This window comes from Zerene cesonia, chromosome 13 (assembly GCF_012273895.1).
Source record: "Zerene cesonia ecotype Mississippi chromosome 13, Zerene_cesonia_1.1, whole genome shotgun sequence".
NCBI lineage: Eukaryota > Metazoa > Arthropoda > Insecta > Lepidoptera > Pieridae > Zerene > Zerene cesonia.
In genome coordinates, this window is record NC_052114.1 from 6,502,091 (window position 1) to 6,520,994 (window position 18,904).

An 18,904-nucleotide genomic window follows, 5' to 3' on the forward strand; every position below is an offset into this window, starting at 1 on the left:
TCATAAATCACAAACATACACACACACACACACACTTTTTTGTGTTTATATAACTATTTCCTTTTTTTTTCAACTGTAATTTACCAATGGAGGGATATCGGTACTTGTAATACAGATTATTATCTAGTACGGGACCAACGTTTTGTTTGTATGTGTTTATTGTATGGTTGAGAAATACACGTATTTTTATTATTTATTTTATTCATATCTATATCTATTTGTACCCAGACTTTCTTTTCCATAAGTATTAACTGGGGGCTTTCATCTTTGTGGAATAAGTACGCATAATATATAATATACGTACGTAAGCATGTTATATGTATCCAATTGAGTAAGTTGTTTTATTTACGACCAAGATAGTAATCAGTACCAGACTGATACTTTTTGTTATTAGTTGTCTACTTTGAGATTGAATTAGAGCTTTTTGTTCATGGAACCTATCGCTCATAAGGAAAATACGTGTCTAATATACTTGTATAAATATATTCGGCAGATATTGTGATGCAGCTTTTATCTTTCAGATTTCTTTTACAGACATGCGAATAATGTAATAAGTTAAAATGCAAATACATTAAATAACTCGTTTAATCACGTTCTATCATCTCCTTTGATCTTAAAAAACAATAATAAAGTACAATGTATCCTAAGATATAAATATTGGATACTGAAAGTTGATATTATTTAAATGTTAACATATTTACATCCGAGTACTCTCAGTCAATATTATTTAATTCCAACCTTATAACTCACGGATAGCTGTAGGCGTCAAAAACCCTCCTAAATTTGGAACTGATAAATCAAATTTCCTCAAGATTCACCTACAAACCTTAAAACGTATTAATGAAATGTCCTATACTACTAAAATAATACAGTAAGACTTCAGCATATAATTAACAACTCTATTAGCTTATATGTGTACTGCGAATGTTAGTGAACGCGATATGTTATTTGTATGTTTAGTTTAACGAAAAAATATACAATAGTTAAAGTTAAATATTTAAATGTTAATCATACTTCAGTCATAATTTATTTATTATTATTATTATTCCTAACAAACTAAAACACTTAAGTTCATACTACGTATCGATTTACTTAATTCCTAATCAAGTTTTATTAACGTTAAAAAATTGAGTTATATTTAACAGTAAAGTGTTTTAACATAACTTTCATTTAATTGAATAGGATATCCCAACTATTGGAACGGTAGTATAGATAGTTCGCTTTAATATTAATTTACTAATGGAATTAGGCATTCCTATGGGCTAATGTTGGACCCAGAATGTCAGGGATTCGGTTAAAGAATGATTTACAAAATAAGAAAAAGTTATTATCAAACTGATTTCTTCGATGTGACTCGTATTTACATTTTAACCAATCTTTGATATTGAAAATGTCATTAAAACAAAAAACAAATGCCCTCTAACTAAAATAATATATGTGAATCGGACAAGAAAGCGGAAAAGCGTTTTAGTAAAATTAATATGCTTGTATCATAATTATGTTGATTCTATGGCAACACCGTTATCAACAACCGCACTCCGAATAGACTGTACAATAGTTAATGGCATAAGCCTAGATTGCATTCCATTCAACACAACACAATACTATGCAAGTTCGCAGTATCGATATCCTCTCGATGCATGATAGAATCGCTCAGGCCTTTTGATGTACTAATTCGATCAGTATGTACTCATATGTTACAGATACTAAATCGCATACCACTTTTAACGAGTGCTATCGTCATTTTAATATTTCATTTTATAGTAATTACATAACTTAATATAGATACTTACCTAATATAGTTGCAATGCAAAATGTATTTGAAAAAATATATTATCTACACTAATTTTATAAAGAGGAAATATTTATATTTTTGTTTCTTGTTTTTAATGGATAAACTCAAAAACTACTGGACCGATCTTAAAAATTATTCCACCTTCAGAAAGCTGCAACTTCGCTGAGTGACACAGTGACATACATTTTGTACCGCGGGCAAAGCCGGGGCGAACTACTTGTATCTCATAATCAACCTCAACTGCGCGGATAAACTAGTTTCAGTGTATCAATCACAGTGGAATAAAATCGAAATGGCTCTGAATAAAACAACAATAAAACACTTTATACACTTTTAATGGCAGCGATCCGCTTTATTCATACACTCAGACGGCCACACTAATCGCCCAACGGATCAACTGAATGGAGCTTAATTTGATTGCCCCTCGTATTGTTAGAATTAACAAAGCCGAATAGGTACTAGCAATCCTCGCCTATGTAGATTAATTTAAATGATTTGACATTCCAATCAGATTGTCATTTAAGATAACAGTCTTCCTTTATTTTCTTCAAACTAACAGTGACTAACATTCTACTAATATTATAAATGCCAAAGTTTGTAAGGATGTGTGTGTGTTTGTTGCTCTTTCCCGCAATAACTTCTGAACCGATTGCAATGAAATTTGGTACGTAGACAGCTGGACAACTGGAATAACAAAGAAGCAACTTTTTATCCCGATATTCTTACGGGATACGGGCTTACGCGGGTGAAACCGCGGGGCACAGCTAGTTTTTAAATAAACTGGTAATGTATTAATACCAAGCTTTCCAAATTACGGCCTTAAACCCTTTTTGGAGGCATATGTCCCTGCAGTAGTATTATATATGGGCGAATGATGTTGATGATGATACTTTCTATTTTAAACTCACGGAGTCTTGTTAATAACAGCATAGAAAACTTTAGTCGTATACACCACACGTGTTTGCAAAACTTGATAACGTATTCATGGATTTCGTGAAATTTTATAACACAAAGCGAAAACTTATATTAAAAGCACATGACGTGCTATATAAATATTTTTAAACAATGCTTCGATTCACGTCGAATTTGTTTTCAGAGTCGACAGGACTACAGGGCTGCTTTCCTGAACTACTGCGACAATTCAAGCCCAGCAAACCTCGCAACCTACTACGATTCGCATAACAACTACGTGCAACAATTAACAGCCACTAATGCTATGATAGAGCAATATCATACGCACACGTTGCCAACTATCCTGCAGGTATAAATTTCTTTCTCATATTCTATACTACTTCTATTGCAGTTAGAATTAGATTAAGCACAAGATGATTTTTTTTTATACTTTTTTACGATATAGTTAAAATTTTGTTTTATAATAGAAGTTTGACAAACAGACAGATATATAATTTTATACTTTAATAATTTACTTTGTTTTACACCTGTATCTTTACATTTTTTATATTTTCGAAATATAGACACTTCAATGTATATCTTGTAAAAATAAGGAAAAAAAGAAAAAATAGCTGTGTATCTATGCGAACACAACAATAAATCAAGTATGTCGTGGTTCCTCTTGGACGCTTCGCTTGTTGACTTTCTATACCCATGTGTAAATATTTTCAAATGCATTATATCAATGTAGTGAAAATTATCTCTAAACTGAAATATCAACTTCAACTTCAACAAAGCTGTATTTATAGACGTGCAGTACTTATTTTTAAACTTAAAATTAATTTCTAATCTGGAGTAATTTACTCCTTGAATTTATATTTAAACTGTGAATCCCAGTAGATATGGCTTGTCATTTACAGAAGATTGGAGCTTATAAGATGAACGGATTTTAATTAAAACTGACGTTCCTTTAATTGAACGTTAATATAGCTCACGTAGATGAAGCGGTGATTTTAAATGCGAAATTATGCTTTATATATCCCTATGTTGTTCAAGGCTCTTTATATCTATTATTTCAACTATTAAAATTTTAATATGTTATGAATACTCTCAAAGAATCACATGTAAAATAGACTTTGTTTTATATACATATTTACAATGTATACTTTTCATGAAGGACTAATGCAAGGTTACACACTAAAGAAAAATTAACTATAAATTAATTCAGTTTGCTGGGCGACTTTGCTTAAAAAGAGTGAAACATTTTATTACAAAAGTGTCCTTAACCAGAGGTCAGACGCGTAGCTTCTAAGATAAACCTATTTATACTACCAAATGTAGATAGCTATTTTTCAGCCTTTTATTTACTGTCTCGTACAGTGATTTATATCACAAAATTTGTTACAGGAATTGGAGGAAATTTTAACGGACGTAACGGCGGCCGTCAGCGATGCCATTTGTCAGGACGGCGAAATTATCTCCGAAAAGGTACTTTTACAAAAGTAGGCTTTATATACATCTTCTATAATAGAGCAACAAAACTGTAGAAGGTTTGCAACCTGTTACATTGAGATAATTAAAATGTCGACTACAGCTTTACGCAGAGCCTTCCCTACAAGTTGAGTATGTTTTGATATAATACTTCCGTATATAAGCATAGCGAGGTAGTTGAAAGCTTCAATAATATGTACAGTTTTGTGAGAGATAAATATGTCGGTAAATTACAAATTTAGAAAACATACAATGTTATCACAAATTTAATTAGATTAGATTTACTAACTTATCTTAGAAGATTAACAATATATTTCATGCTCAATATTTTTGTAAAACTAAAATTATAAAAAGGCGCTATTACTTGGTATTACGGTGTTTTTATTATAAATTTTAAGAAGGTTCTAAAATGAAAGGCGGTGATGTTCATTTTATTTTGAAATCATCTACCTTTTTTTTTTTTTTTTTTTTAATGTCATAGCGGGCAGCTGAGCTGGTGGTTCGCCTGATGGTAAGCGATCACCACCGCCCATAAACATTCGCAAAGGTAGTACCTCCGTGAATGCGCTGCCCGCTTTTATGGGGTAAGGGAAAAGGAAAGGATTAACGACTGGAAAGAAGGAATGGACTGGGACGATACCTACCGATACTAAAATAATTTAACGCCAAGAGATTTCATTATAATGCTCACAACATTTACGTCTAAAAATATAATTCATTTTGTTCTCTGATTTTGTATTCATATATATTTATTAACTAATAATTCTTCAAGTGGTTTTGGCATTACATTTCAATTCAGAGATTGACCAGCGTTTATGGGCGGTGTGACCACTTAACCAAATAAAATATATACATAGAAACACTACTATAGAGCTAATGACATATATATTTGTTCAGTGCAACCATCAGCTAAGAAGATACGAGTCGTTATGCGCGCAGTCCCGAGCGGTGTCCAGTACAGCAGATTTAGCTCACTTGGCGCGTACGCTGCTAATCAACCAGCCGCCGCTGAGGACTCCCAAGAGGAACTTTCTCCCGCCCTATCCACCGGAACCTGACGATCCGCCCATCGACGTGCCTGCAGTAATATTTATTTTTCTTTTTAATAAATGCTATTTATTTTGTATTAACTTCAAAGAGGTTATATATTATATGGTAAATTTTATTGTTCCCAGACTAATACGAATAGATCTGGAAGATAAATTTATTTATATTTTGGCAGGCCAACAATACGCGAGTTCTTTAAAAAAAAAATTAGCTGCAAACTTATTAAGCGTTCAATTCAATGATCTACAGGTTGTGTTACTGACATGTCTATTGAAGAGAAGCTTGTATGTTTGTGACAATTTATAAGATTGTTACGCTCCAAGTTATCGCTGAATTTGAAAAAACATCCTGAGGGTGACAGCTCGGATTGGATCTAAAATGTTTTTGATTGTTATTAAATCCTATATCTATATATTATATGATAGATTACAACAGTGTAAGCATACAGTAAAATATTTTATGTATCTCATATTTCAAGGTGCAGGCACACACAAATCAAAGATTTATTACTACGTATCCGAGATTATAAAGCATAATTAATGAATACCATTTTTTAAATAAGGCGTATAGAGGTGAAATTATAATTATAATGATTCTTAAATAAGGCGTGTAGGTAAAAATGTTCCTCATTTAGGAACGCATATATTATCTCCTTACCACAATTCCAATATCTCAATTTTGTTTTTCTTAGTATCATTTCTAGCTCTATGCTATAATTATTTAGTAATCTGTGGCTCTATTCAAGAAGAAGTAAGACGTGTGTATTAATCGTGAACATGTTCTAATATTATGGCATAAAGTTAATAAAAGAAGCTCCTAAAATGTATGCTTCATTAACTTTATTTATATAATAATTATTCTGAAAATTAATATGAAAATTAGCTCCATTAATCAATAAAATAATGCCCATCGCGACGAGGCAGCTGGCTCACCAGGGAAATACCACGGTCTTAGATAATTAACGTCGAGTATTTGAAATGCTTCTATGTTTCTCTCTATTGGACCCGTGTGATGATATCTATGGTTACCTTAGAGCTTTAACTGAACTTGAGTGCGATGCTAATTAACTATTCGTTTTTGTGTTTTTTTTTTCAACACCACACATAATATGCAAAAGTAATGTTATTAATAATTGGATAATTTTTTTATTAATCTAAGATGTTTATCAATAATCATTTTTAAGTCTACTACACAGTGTTTCGTTCTTTTTAAAAAAATAGGTTAACTTTTTTGAGACCTTTACATACTTATATCAATTACTTATTTGAATAAAATTCGTTGTTATATTTCTTCTACCTCCCAAATATACGTTCGGAAATGATATGAATAATACAAAACAAACTCGTAGCCGCTTAACTCTTTCACGCTTCAATAATGTTTCTATTTGAATAAATATTGGGTTTGAATAAGTTATTCGAAGAACAAATTGATTATAGGAACACGAACTATTCTTATTTCAATAGTTTATAGTTTTTATTTTTCTCTCCATTTATCTAATAGCTGTATAAATTCATTGCTTTTGTAAGTGTATTATTTTTTTGGTTTTTACTATCACCAGCTTAAAAAAAAAACCATTTATTGTGTCCCATAATATGAATAATGTTTTTTAAAATCGTAAAGGCTTATTCACAAAAATTTTAATTATAATAAAACCAAAAAATCCACCTTCTTACTTTGTTTTATCGTAATTGTCATTTTAAGACTTTTTTTTGATATCTATATTGAGGATGAAACATTCCTCCCTTTTCTTTGCGGCTCATTTTGCTTAATATAATAGCCTATGTCACAACATCCGTCCAACAGTTTGGGAATAGAGCGTGCCAAAGAAATGGACATAAATATTCACATACATACTGCATACATTTGAAAAACACTGCCCTCCTTCTGTCACAGGCGGGTAGTAAATTGACATTAAGGGAACTTCAAGGCTAGAGTTTTCACAAAACACTATTATTTAGTTAGGTAGAACTTATGGTCAATCATCCCAAAAACATTAGGTGCATAACTTTCGTAAGCAGCAGTACAATATTAAGTGCGTTTTATTTCTACAGTTTGAAGCGAAATTGTTTAATAGGTACATAATACTTTCATAAGAGAATTGAAAAAACGTTTTTTTTTTAATTTTCTCTTTATTATTCATTGGTGCCAAGTAAAAGTATAATTATATCTATGTTCATGTCTAATATACGTTGCTTTTAAATATTGGAAGAAGAAAAAAATTGTTGTCGTTTTGTTACTTCTTGATGTAACTGCACTTACGACTTTAAAAAAAAAACGCACAATTTTGTTTCCTATAAGCAAATGGAACTGGAGTAGTGAGTGGGTATTTTTTATTCAAAATTGAAAACTAACAATTCAATGTAATTCGAACAGGCTTGTTTAAAGGAACTAGTGAAGCAAGAGGATTAAACCATGCTGTTGCATTTGACTCACAGCGCCGATTTTTAGCGTGTCCATTTCATTAATACATACGGGTGTGGCGTAATGAATGGTTAATATAGTAACTGTAGGTAGTGGACGTTGCGGCGGTACAAAAAACAAAATTTTATGCTTTATAAAAGTCCCTCGTTCTTTGATCTTTAGATATTCGACGTTTTGAAAAATAAAAAGTTACACCTGTATCACTCTTTCTTTGATAAGATTCCAAATGAAGGAATTTTATCAATCTGTTAAGGTCCTGGCTTTTTGATCTATCTATCTCTAACTGCAGTCAACGTATTAGCCATACCCTGTTTATTAACTTACAAGTTATAAACATATGTTGTTTTCTAGGAAGCGATGCCTCCAGTACTCAGAGGAGAGATGTTACTGGATAGGATGAGGGGTGGACAGGCGAGACTCAATTACGAGCAATTAAGGCAAGACGCTGAGGATCTCGAGCTGCAAATCAAACAACTGCAGGTAAGTAAAAATGAATACAATTAGAAAGTTTAAGAGCTTTTCCCTGTTCGAAATCATTCTAATTATTAGAAAAGATATAACAGTAGGTGCCTATAAAAAAATAACCGCAATAGTTAATCAAATCAATATTATTTGCATTGCTTGTAATTAATCCTTTATATCAAAAATACTAAACTAGTCATAACGTTCACAAGTTAAAAAAATAAATAAAGTTAATTAAAAATGTAGTCTTATACACCAGTTCATTTTTAAGTTAATTACCTGTCTGTAGGTTATTTATGTAAATTATTCATGATTTTTTCCAGACTTCCTTTCAAATTAATGTTGCCTTTGTGATACATTTCACAGACTATGAAGAATTTTATTCATGAAAGCATAATAAAAACATATCTTTTTTTACAGGAAAGCTTGGACTCGCTAGTTCGTCTACAAAATCGTAGTCTCGAGAATAGTATTTACGGGAAAGTCAACGAAATTCAAGTAAGTGCAGATAATGTCATTGTCTATTAAATTGAAGTATAATCTCTTTGCTCTGGTTAAGCGACCAGGTTTCACAGTAATAAGAATCGTCCACATCACGGGCTTGTAAATATTCTTACGTCTTCTTAACAGTGCACTAAAGTGTCATGTGTAGGCCAAAACATTATCCAAAAAAATTTACATTGAATATCCATAACATATTACACCGAAGAACTTGTTGAACACGTAGTTTAATTTCCTTTATCTCATGCCTCATCCCTGTTACCTACATGTGTGTACCTAGCGGCCAGATTGTCATGCTTTGACCTTTTTAAGTTCAAATTTTAAGTGTATCTGGTTAGAAGTGACATAACAATAGATATCATATTCCGTTAGAAAAATGTGGCGAACCCGTTAAAATTGAAAGATATTTTTATTTATGGCTCATAGAATTTATCTTGAAGCTGAGTTGAGACGAAGAGATAGCCAATATAAGAGAAAGTATTGAAAAGATGGATTTACTGGCATCGTGGCTGAATAAAAATTTCAGAATAACTTTATAACGTTAGTTATTCTTCTATGATATTCTTATTTTAAATTTCAAAATCAAGTTATGCATTGAGTGATTATATAATACATGCGTGGTAATGTTATTAATAATTATCATTTGAAGAACTACAGAAGAAAATAAATTTCATATAACTTGAATTATTTATAATTCAACCTCCTTCCTTGCCGTTGCTTGAAATCTCTCAAATTATCTGAATTAATTTGCATCCTCAACTTTACAAACGTTAAATTAAAATACTCATTTGAATTCAACTTCCTTTCTACAACTCATCGTCATCTGTTTGATACAATTAATTGAACAGTGATCAACTTAATGTTTTTAATAACCAGACTATATTATATACCATATAAATCTTATACTTAGATATATTTCATTTATTCAACATTTCGTCTACAGTCAAGTCAGGTTTATCTTGTATCGTAGATCCTTTACAAAAATCATTTATTATTATCTTTGTATCTATATTCCATAAAAGAAAAGTATAATACGCGTATTACAAACAGGCTGCTATATAAATAGCACTGAAAAGAAACTTACTCAATTTATTTCGAAAACTTATCGATTTTACTCTAAAAAGGGATTAAAAGCTTGCGCAATTAAAACTGAAATTTCGCCAGCTTCAAAAAAGCAAATTTTATCGCGTTTTCTTAATCATGCGTGCTATTTTAATGATGCGCTGGTAGGTTTTTTATTCATAAAAATATTTCCAGAATTTAGGTTCATTTTTAGAGACCATTTTTTTCTAAACGATTCGATATAGGAAGATACCTAGATGATTTATGATGATGATTTATGATGACCTATTTGCTATACTAATGAATATTAATCAGATAAGATGCATGGAGCATATATTCGTGATTAGATTTATATATCTCTAATGAGCGTGAGTGTTAATAAATGACTTGCAAATTAAATATTGCTGAACTTAAATAACTAAAACTCGTAATCTCAGTTTCCGCTTTAGTATTAAGTATAATAGTACCTTGTTTGCCACATATTAGTGATTCTATAGCTCTCCCATTTATACATACAGGATAAAAAATAAATAAAATCAGATAAATACCACAACTACTGAAATCCAATCGTGATTGCTACTTTATACAACTTGAATACCCAACAAGTGAGAAATGTAAATATTGTTTCTGTACAAATCGCTCTGAAGAATTCAATAAATAAGGTTTTCTTGAAATTGTACATAAATCACAGACGATATAATTAAATTTGTTGCCATAATAAACCAATAATAATCAATCAACTTATGAAAGTTGTTCAAAAGCAAATCCATTAGGTTTGTTAATACCTGTTTTATGCTTTTATAACCAATAAATGAATAATAGGACTTTTGGAAAACTTTCCTAATGCTTAAACAATTTATATACGTTTAGTCCTTACGTCAACGTTGAAGGACAAACTTGGAATAAATAAGCCCGCATTACGTAGTATTTGAACATTACAATTAAATTCCAATTCCCGTACGAAATTGAAAATCTGCTTATTCAGTTTGTTGCTGGTTCATGTTCCTTAGCGTGTTATATAGGTATATATTAATGAAAAGTCCAACAAGGCAAGTTTTCACCGAACTTAACTTAAATGTAGAATACCTACAATAATTATAATTGGAATTTAGTCTCACTATTACGTCGATGTCATTATTATCCCTCTTTAAATCAATAAAGAAAGGAATAAATGTTATTAGTGAAACTACAAAACATGAGTAGGTACCTATCTACTCTTGTTATGCCAAGACAAGCGCCTTCTTGTCTTCTTGGTGTTGGAGTCCTTGTTAAAGTGCGATTTGACTGCCATCTGCAATGAAAATACAAACTTGTACAATGTTCAGAGCCATCTACAAAACTTATAGCGGCAAGAGCACCCTTCTCCACCCTTTACTACGAAAACTAGTTCCGACAGTTTAGTATAGATGGCGCAATTAAATATTTCAAACAAAAAGTTAATCTTATATTTAAATAAACATAAAATTATAATATTGTCCACAGGAGGAGATATCTGTGAAGAAATATGACTACAGGGCAACTCAATTGCACCTGGCCGCTGTTAGAGCTCAGGTAACATTTTTATTTACCATCGTTAAGTACCTACTTGTCAACAAGGCGCCATAGCTTTACCCGGGTGAGCCCGGGCCCGGAATGCAACAAAACGAATTAATGTAGTCTGTATCACTTACGGTTTTATACTGAAAAGCTGTAAGATTTCAGCAAAATATCAGTAAAGAATGCAATAATCGATATCGTATATAATGTTTTTTTTTTTGTTTATTTTATTACAAACAAAGAAAATAATCGTCTTTGCATTTTAAATATAATGCAAAGAGTTTAAATATCATTTTAATACCTTTAATTAGGTTATAATAGTGAAGTTCAATGGATATTCATAGTCAACTTCAAAAATATATGTATTTGATTTTATCTCTACGTACTACAGAAAACTAACGAATTATAAATACAAAATTACAATTGTAAATTAATATAACATAACAAAATATTATTATGTAAGTATGTTGAAATTTTACTTTTCTTTAATTAAAAAATGTAAACCTCAACGTCATTTAAAAAACCCAGTCCCGCTAAATTAAAAACGCAACACCTTTCACAAAAGATAACCTTAAACCTCACAATTCAGACAAAGAAATATTTTAAGAAATATATTCACGTGACCTAGGCGAAATGCGCATGCCTAGAATGAAAGTGTATTCTAACCATGCGGAGTCTAGCTGCAGACGTCAATCAATAATTTTCAATATTTCCCGCGAATATTACTGTAGTTACTCTATATCACATTATTTACTACCGTTAGTTAAATTGTATCTTATATGTGTACCCAGTGCTAAATTTCAAATAAATTTGAAGTCGTTTCGTGCTAAATAAAAAAGGCGGGTGAGTACCTATGTATGCATTTTTTTTTTAAAGTGTTTTTTTTTTGTGTTATTCAATAAGTATTATTATAATAAAACATATAATTTTATTATTAACGTCTATATGAATATAAAATAGTGAATCCGAACTTAATGTATAAGGACGAACATTGTCGCATTGCGCACAGCCTCCCGTTTACTCAGTCTAAGAGGTGATCTCGCGGAATAACATTACTCACACAATATTGTACCGTTTTACTTGATTAATTTCATAATATTGAATTAAAAATAGCGATTCACCACGGCTACCTCTCGCAAAATTAAACACCGTGCCAAAATGGGGTGGATTTCAATGAAAAATCATATGGTAAGTAATACTAATACATACAATGGTTCTACCGCAATTTATAATAAAAACTTTGCAAACAAATCAAAATTATTAAATAATTATAAATTTACAATGATAGGGACGCGATGAATTTCCCACCAAAGTGTGATTAAGAAATATAAACGTTTATTTGGTACCAGCAGACTGTATCGTTAGGCCTTTAAAAAATAGACAAAATATAAATCTTCACCATTCACATGGAATAAACTATTTTTATTGATATATGATACGTGTATTTTCATAGCATTTTTCTAATTAGTTCAAGAGCACAGAACATAAAAAAGACATTATTTTTTTAATTATTGTCACAATGTATTTTATGCTACACTTCATAAAAATAAGTGTTTGGATTAGATGAAATTTAAAATGTAATGTCATTTTACAAAAAATAAAAATGAATACCAAGCTATCTGGTATGTTAAAATTGTACAAATGGTTCCAGGGAATTTGGGTTTCAAATCTGTAACTGACAAGCCACCTCAGATTTATATAATATTTTTATTAACATTAACATGTATCACACAGTTTTCTTGTATAAAACATGAAACCTATCGTTTCATAGTTTTCCCGCGTTTTATGCGCCCCTTGCGGACTTTTTTCGAACAGACTACAGGGTGACGTCACATCTGTCAAAGCAGAATGTCAACTGTCAAATGAGGCTTTAGGAAAGTTGCGTTTTACCCGTGATTGTGCGTGTCGTGTTTGTATCAGTTTCTATATGTTTATTTATCTTTTATGACGATATTGTGAGTGCGCATTTTTAAAAATCAAATCTCAAAAGGTAAGTTTATATAAAAATTTCAATTGTTATGTAATATATTGTACTAAAAAAACAAAATATCTCGATGCTATACTACGATTTGTTGTTTATAAATATAATCATTCATTTAATAAAATGCTTCATAATAGGAAATTTGTATATTATGATTTGAATAGACCTACATAATTTTGTCTCTGAAAAGTATTGGTAATATTTCATCCTTAACTATATAACCTCAAATATGCTGTGTTATCTAAATAAGCATTTGACTTTTGTTTTCAACGATGATAGTAATTATGAACCATAAAATTTGAAAATCTAATCTAAAATAATCAAATTTTCTTGATTATGTACAATTTTGGACCTTTGCTCTAAATATACTTCATATATAATATTATGTTGTTGTTCACGTTTAGGCGGGAAACGCAACATTGACGATCGTATGTGACAAAATAATTACAATTCTTCTTGTTTTTGCTTTTAGGTGTGTAACAAGTTAAAATGAAAAATATTACAGCTAAGCAATTGCCTAGAAAGAGTAATTCCAAAGAGGATGACGACAATGTAAGATATAAATTAAGTAAACAATACTTGAATAATATTGCCAAAGCAAATTCAAAAGCATTGAAAAAGTACAACGAAAATGATGACAATATTCGATACAAATTTGCTCCAGTGTCATCTAGGCCGAAAACTCCAGAGAAAAAGCCTAAACAAAAACCAAAAATCAAAGTGAACTTTTGGAGCAATAAACAAATTGGACCTCGAAATCAAAAAGAGGCACTGAATTCAGCAAAATCAAAACGCAGACACACAGTAAGCATAGTAGATAATGTAGATAGTGATAAACCTAAAACGCCTACAATCAAAGTTCGCAAGCGAGTCTCTTTTTTACCCTCACCCATGTTTACAGATAACCATGTGCCAATGGTTACTGTTCCAGATGATTTGACTATTCAGATAAATGCTGAAGAAGCAAAAACACTCGGTGAAGATTTAAATCTAGGTTTTGTGGACAATAAAACAGATATCAGCAAGCTCCAAGAACAAGGCAGAAAGAAAGTGAGAACTTCAATGACACAGACAAGCCCAAGAAGCACAAAAGTAAATGCAACTACTGTACAGCAGAGAAATCAAGGCAATGAAAATGATTTAGAATTCTTTTCAAAATATGTAGTACAAAAGTTGAGAAGAATGGAGACAAATCAGCGTATTTACTCGGAGAATTTAATAAACACAGTTCTGATGCTAGGACAATTGGGTCAATTAAATGGCAAATCTAAAATTACGCAGACATAGTAGATTGTATGGTGTGCAATTAGCCCTATTTTCTTAAATTATTTTTATATTTTGTATAGGAATGAGCACATGTCATTTTTGATACCCTGCCGCTGTTATTTCCTAAATAGTTCAACCATATAGTTTTTACACAAAGTTGGTGCATAGAATATAACTATATAATAGAAAAAGTACATAAAATATTTAAAACAACATCGATCTCAAGTTAAATATATTTAGATCAATTGATTAAATGATTATTATAGAATAGTTTATAATAAAAAAAATGTTTCTAGACTCTGGTTATTTTTGTACAATTAAATATATATCTTGTGAACTTCTTACTATTGATTGTATTTTTTCAATTTTAAGCAATTAGAATCCACTTATAATGGCATTGACATCAAATGAGCATTTAAAAGGTTTGGATGAATGCTAGAGTTACTTTATTTAATGTATTTTCTTTAAACTATTCACTTTTATATTATTTAAATTGTCATTGTAAGTGCAATATATCTAAAACATTGTAATATGTACATTGTACTGACATACACACTGTAAAATTTGATACATAGATATATATGTATATGTTAGAAATAGGTAAATTTATAATATTCGTAATTAGTATGTCCCATTAAAATAAGGAAACTTCATTTTTTTATTTATTAATAATTGTAAATTAGGGAATTATATTTATGAAAAAAAAAAAAATTTGGTAAGTCAGTTGACTTATATTATTGTTTAAATAATATTGGGAAGCATAATATATTCACGTGTTACATATAAATCACATTATTTGGTGTGTGTTATAGAATCTGAGACACATACACCTCTTTATAATAGACAATATTTTTCTGTAAAATTAAATAGTTGTTGAAGAGTAAATTTTTATATATTGTTATATATTTTGGAAGACAGTTACTGAAATTGCTGGTTTGTATACATATCTTGTTAATAAAGGCCTTATAAATTACAAGTGATTTATGATAACTAATTTATTGTAGTAAAACTTCAAGATTATATGCATTTAATAATCATGCACTCAAGTTTCTCATATTTATATTTTTGATAATGGTTATGGATTTCTATTTGAATTTGGACACGGAAAGCATATTTTATATGCAAATGAATACACATGAAATTGAACTCCGGGGAATACATTGTACAGAAATAATAAAAAATAGGCCTGCGTGCCCTGTAAGTAATAATTTTTTTGCAACAGTGTCTGACAATAACCTCTTAATGACTTTTACTTTAATACCAAATAATCATTTTGAAATATAATGCATTCGCTTGCAAAAGCATGTCCAAATTATGTTTATTATGATGAAGTAGTTTTAAGTATTCATGTACATACTTTAGATTTACATTATAAGCTCAAAGGTGTTAAAAATGTGTTCTTTTTTCATACGAGTTGTTTAATATATATATGTAAGGATTCAAAGGCCTTCCTAATAAATATTAACATATATAAGAATATTATTTGTTTTTGTTGATAACCTGCACACTTTTTAATTTTATCTTAATGAGGATGTTACTAACTAAAAACCACCGAAATAGGATAGTACTACTTTACTTATTATTCTGTGACAGTGCCGCGATAAAATTCCTGATGTATTCTAATATCCAGAAACTTAAAAACAATAGTAATAAATATTGCGATAAGGTATCTAATACGGAATACGATTTGAAATCTTGTGAAGAGTTATTATTATAGTTATCCGGGAGATGATAACACAATAAATTGGTAACTTGAACCAATCTGGCGATTCTTCAGAGGTCTAATTACCTAATGACAAATTAAAAATGATCATCGCTCTTTCACTGATGGTTGAATTGCATGGGCGTTAATTGAAGGTGTCGAAAAAAATATGAAAATTGAACGATTTGTTCCACCAAAAATTCTGATATTTTTTCTAGTCAATAAAAAGCGAAGGTGGTAACGTAATTCCGCATACTTTTCCGGTGTGCCCGCCAGACCGACGAAAAGACGTTAATTAAAAATAGACAATTGAACAATTTGTGCCAGGCTAGTTTTTGCACAGCTAATGATCGTCGAGTAGCCATTCATGAAAATCACTTCTGACGGTTGACAGTTACAAATGGCCACCATACCACCGCAAGGAGTAATATTCTATCGTCTCGTTAAAGGATTTCTACCACTATTGCGTTTGGTTCATTTGGACTTATGAAAAGAAAATGTGACTGTTATTATATTAGTCATATATGAGTGTCTTGATGATGCTTTGATTGATAAAAATTGAATCATTAAAATTTAATGAATATTAAGGGGGCACCTACGCAATGCAAAAAATAAATACCTACATGCACAATCGGGCATTCGGATCACTGAAATAAAATTTCAAATTGTACCAAAAGTGCCTGAGATTAACACGTTCAAATAAACAAACAAATTATTCAGCTTTATAAGCATTGTTAACAGAAACGTATAAGTATGGAGGTCTGGTTAGCGGTTGTCTAGTTTCCCAAGTTGGTGGATATTATTTTGCATAGTTTTGCTTTTCGACTAGATTAAGGGCATTGCGTGAAACGTCCTAGATATATTTATTGTCAACGATATCTGATGATTTTGTCACGCAATTCTTTAAAAAAGGCCTTGGCTATGCAAGTATACTTTTTGCTTAAATAATGTGTTGGCCGTTCTTTGATTTCTTTTTAAATCTCTACTTTTATTTACTTTTTTTTGTAAATGAGTAAGTTAATGGAACGGTTTTCAATTATTATTTTTATTTAATATTAAAAACATTTAGAACTAATTATTATATAACCTCTTTGTTTTATAAGTGGAGGCCATATGGGTTAGCTTGAGGTACACGCCTGGTATTTTGTGGAAATAGATAATACTTACTTTAATTTTCTGTTTTGTTCATTTAATCTTTTATAATTTCCACCGTCGGCTCCCGTAGCCAAAGGTAAATAGATAATAGCGATTTTAACTGCATAGCGTTCCCCTGGGTTGCGATTCCGAGATCCTTTATCATCCTTTATCGTTTCCCGGGTCAATTGAAATATGCCGTTTGTCGTTTATAATTAGTCTCTAGGGAGTTAGATACATTGTTATATTATCTGTAAAACAATAATCTGTCTATTCCAAATTTCATACAGATACGATAATCTGTTTTCGCGTGAGTAACAAACATCCATCCATCCATACTTACAAACTTTCGCGTTTATACCTGTTTTAATCATCTTTATCACAATTGACTACTGAGCTATTATATGCCTTAAGGTGGATAAAATTAAATATTTGAATTATTAATACTATTAACTTGATTTCCTTTTTATGGGACAAACATTCGTAAAATAAATTTTAAATATCGCTTAGACAATGAACTTTGTAACGATGATTTTCTATGCTTGAGTTTATTTACAAAACCCATCTATATTTTTAAGATATGTCTGTATTCCTACTGTTCACCATAATTCCACCCCTATTTGATTGTATGGCTCCAAATAGACTGCTGTCTAAATCATTAGATACTAGTGAATTTATGTGGAACAAGAAGGCCATGACGAAATTATAGGTTCCATTTTAGATTGAATTAAACCTTAGTATGATTTTTTCCCCATTTATAGGGATATTTGATGATGTTCTTTTATTACGTTATGGTTATAATCTTAATATATAAAATTCTCGTGTCACAGTTTTCGTTGCCATACTCCTCCGAAACGGCTTGACCGATTTTGATGAAATTTTTTGTGCATATCCGGTAGCTATGAGAATCGGCCAACATCTATTTTTCATTCCCCTAAAAGAGTAAGGCAGAACAGTGTTTGCCGGGTGCAGCTTGTATACTTATAGAATAAAACTACCTCTATTATATTTTCTTCTCACTTTGATTAGATAGACATCAAAGTGAGAAGAAAATATATAAGATAAGATTAATTCACACTTTTCCAAGATGCAATTTAACGAGACAATTGAAATGTCGAAAAAAAGCTGTAATTGTTGATTAAAGAGAATTCGCTCAATTTAGGAAATATTGGAACTAATAATTTATAGGTACATACACAAACAAAACAAAAAATATATACCTTTGCAATTGGTGAAAACTTGGGCTTCTATTGAACCGTTTTTTTTATTAGTTTTACTCGCGTATTATTTTTTGCTTTTATTGATTACTGCATGCGTAGTCTAACGAAAACTTATACTGTCCGGGGATTTCCGCGCATATTTCCCGTTCCTGGGAGATTTCTGGGATAAAAACAATGACATAACCTTTCTCAGGGCTCAAATTATATGTGAAACAAATTTTATATAAATCGGTTCAGGTATTTAGACGTTGATAAAAATACAGACGGATGGACAGGGCGAGAGAGCTACTTTCGCAATTATAATATTAGTAGAAACAAACATAAATTCTTACAACCTTTCGCATAATATGCTTATTTCCACACATACAAAAAGGATTATATAATCATTAGTTATT

At 30.7% G+C, this 18,904-nt stretch overlaps 2 protein-coding genes across 8 annotated transcripts in view; both read left to right on the forward strand.

The window, feature by feature from the left end:
* LOC119831091 overlaps positions 1 to 18,904 on the forward strand; it is an 86,928-nt gene that overhangs the window by 40,792 nt on the left and 27,232 nt on the right. For all 7 annotated transcript variants that reach the window (XM_038354344.1, XM_038354342.1, XM_038354345.1 and 4 more), the window contains exons 5-10: positions 2,892 to 3,056; positions 4,094 to 4,174; positions 5,075 to 5,260; positions 7,997 to 8,125; positions 8,528 to 8,605; positions 11,153 to 11,221. In XM_038354344.1, coding sequence (XP_038210272.1) covers positions 2,892 to 3,056; positions 4,094 to 4,174; positions 5,075 to 5,260; positions 7,997 to 8,125; positions 8,528 to 8,605; positions 11,153 to 11,221 — 708 coding nt within the window. The remainder of the gene's footprint in view (positions 1 to 2,891; positions 3,057 to 4,093; positions 4,175 to 5,074; positions 5,261 to 7,996; positions 8,126 to 8,527; positions 8,606 to 11,152; positions 11,222 to 18,904) is intronic.
* LOC119831092 lies at positions 13,070 to 15,915 on the forward strand. Its single transcript, XM_038354346.1, has 2 exons — positions 13,070 to 13,196; positions 13,660 to 15,915. The coding sequence occupies exon 2, from the start codon at positions 13,677 to 13,679 to the stop codon at positions 14,472 to 14,474; it is 798 nt and encodes a 265-aa protein (XP_038210274.1). The 5' UTR covers positions 13,070 to 13,196; positions 13,660 to 13,676; the 3' UTR covers positions 14,475 to 15,915.

What these genes read in the sequence shown, in the direction of transcription:
- LOC119831092 (XM_038354346.1), top strand. Translation starts at nt 13,677, where the DNA reads ATGAAAAATATTACAGCTAAGCAATTGCCTAGAAAGAGTAATTCCAAA.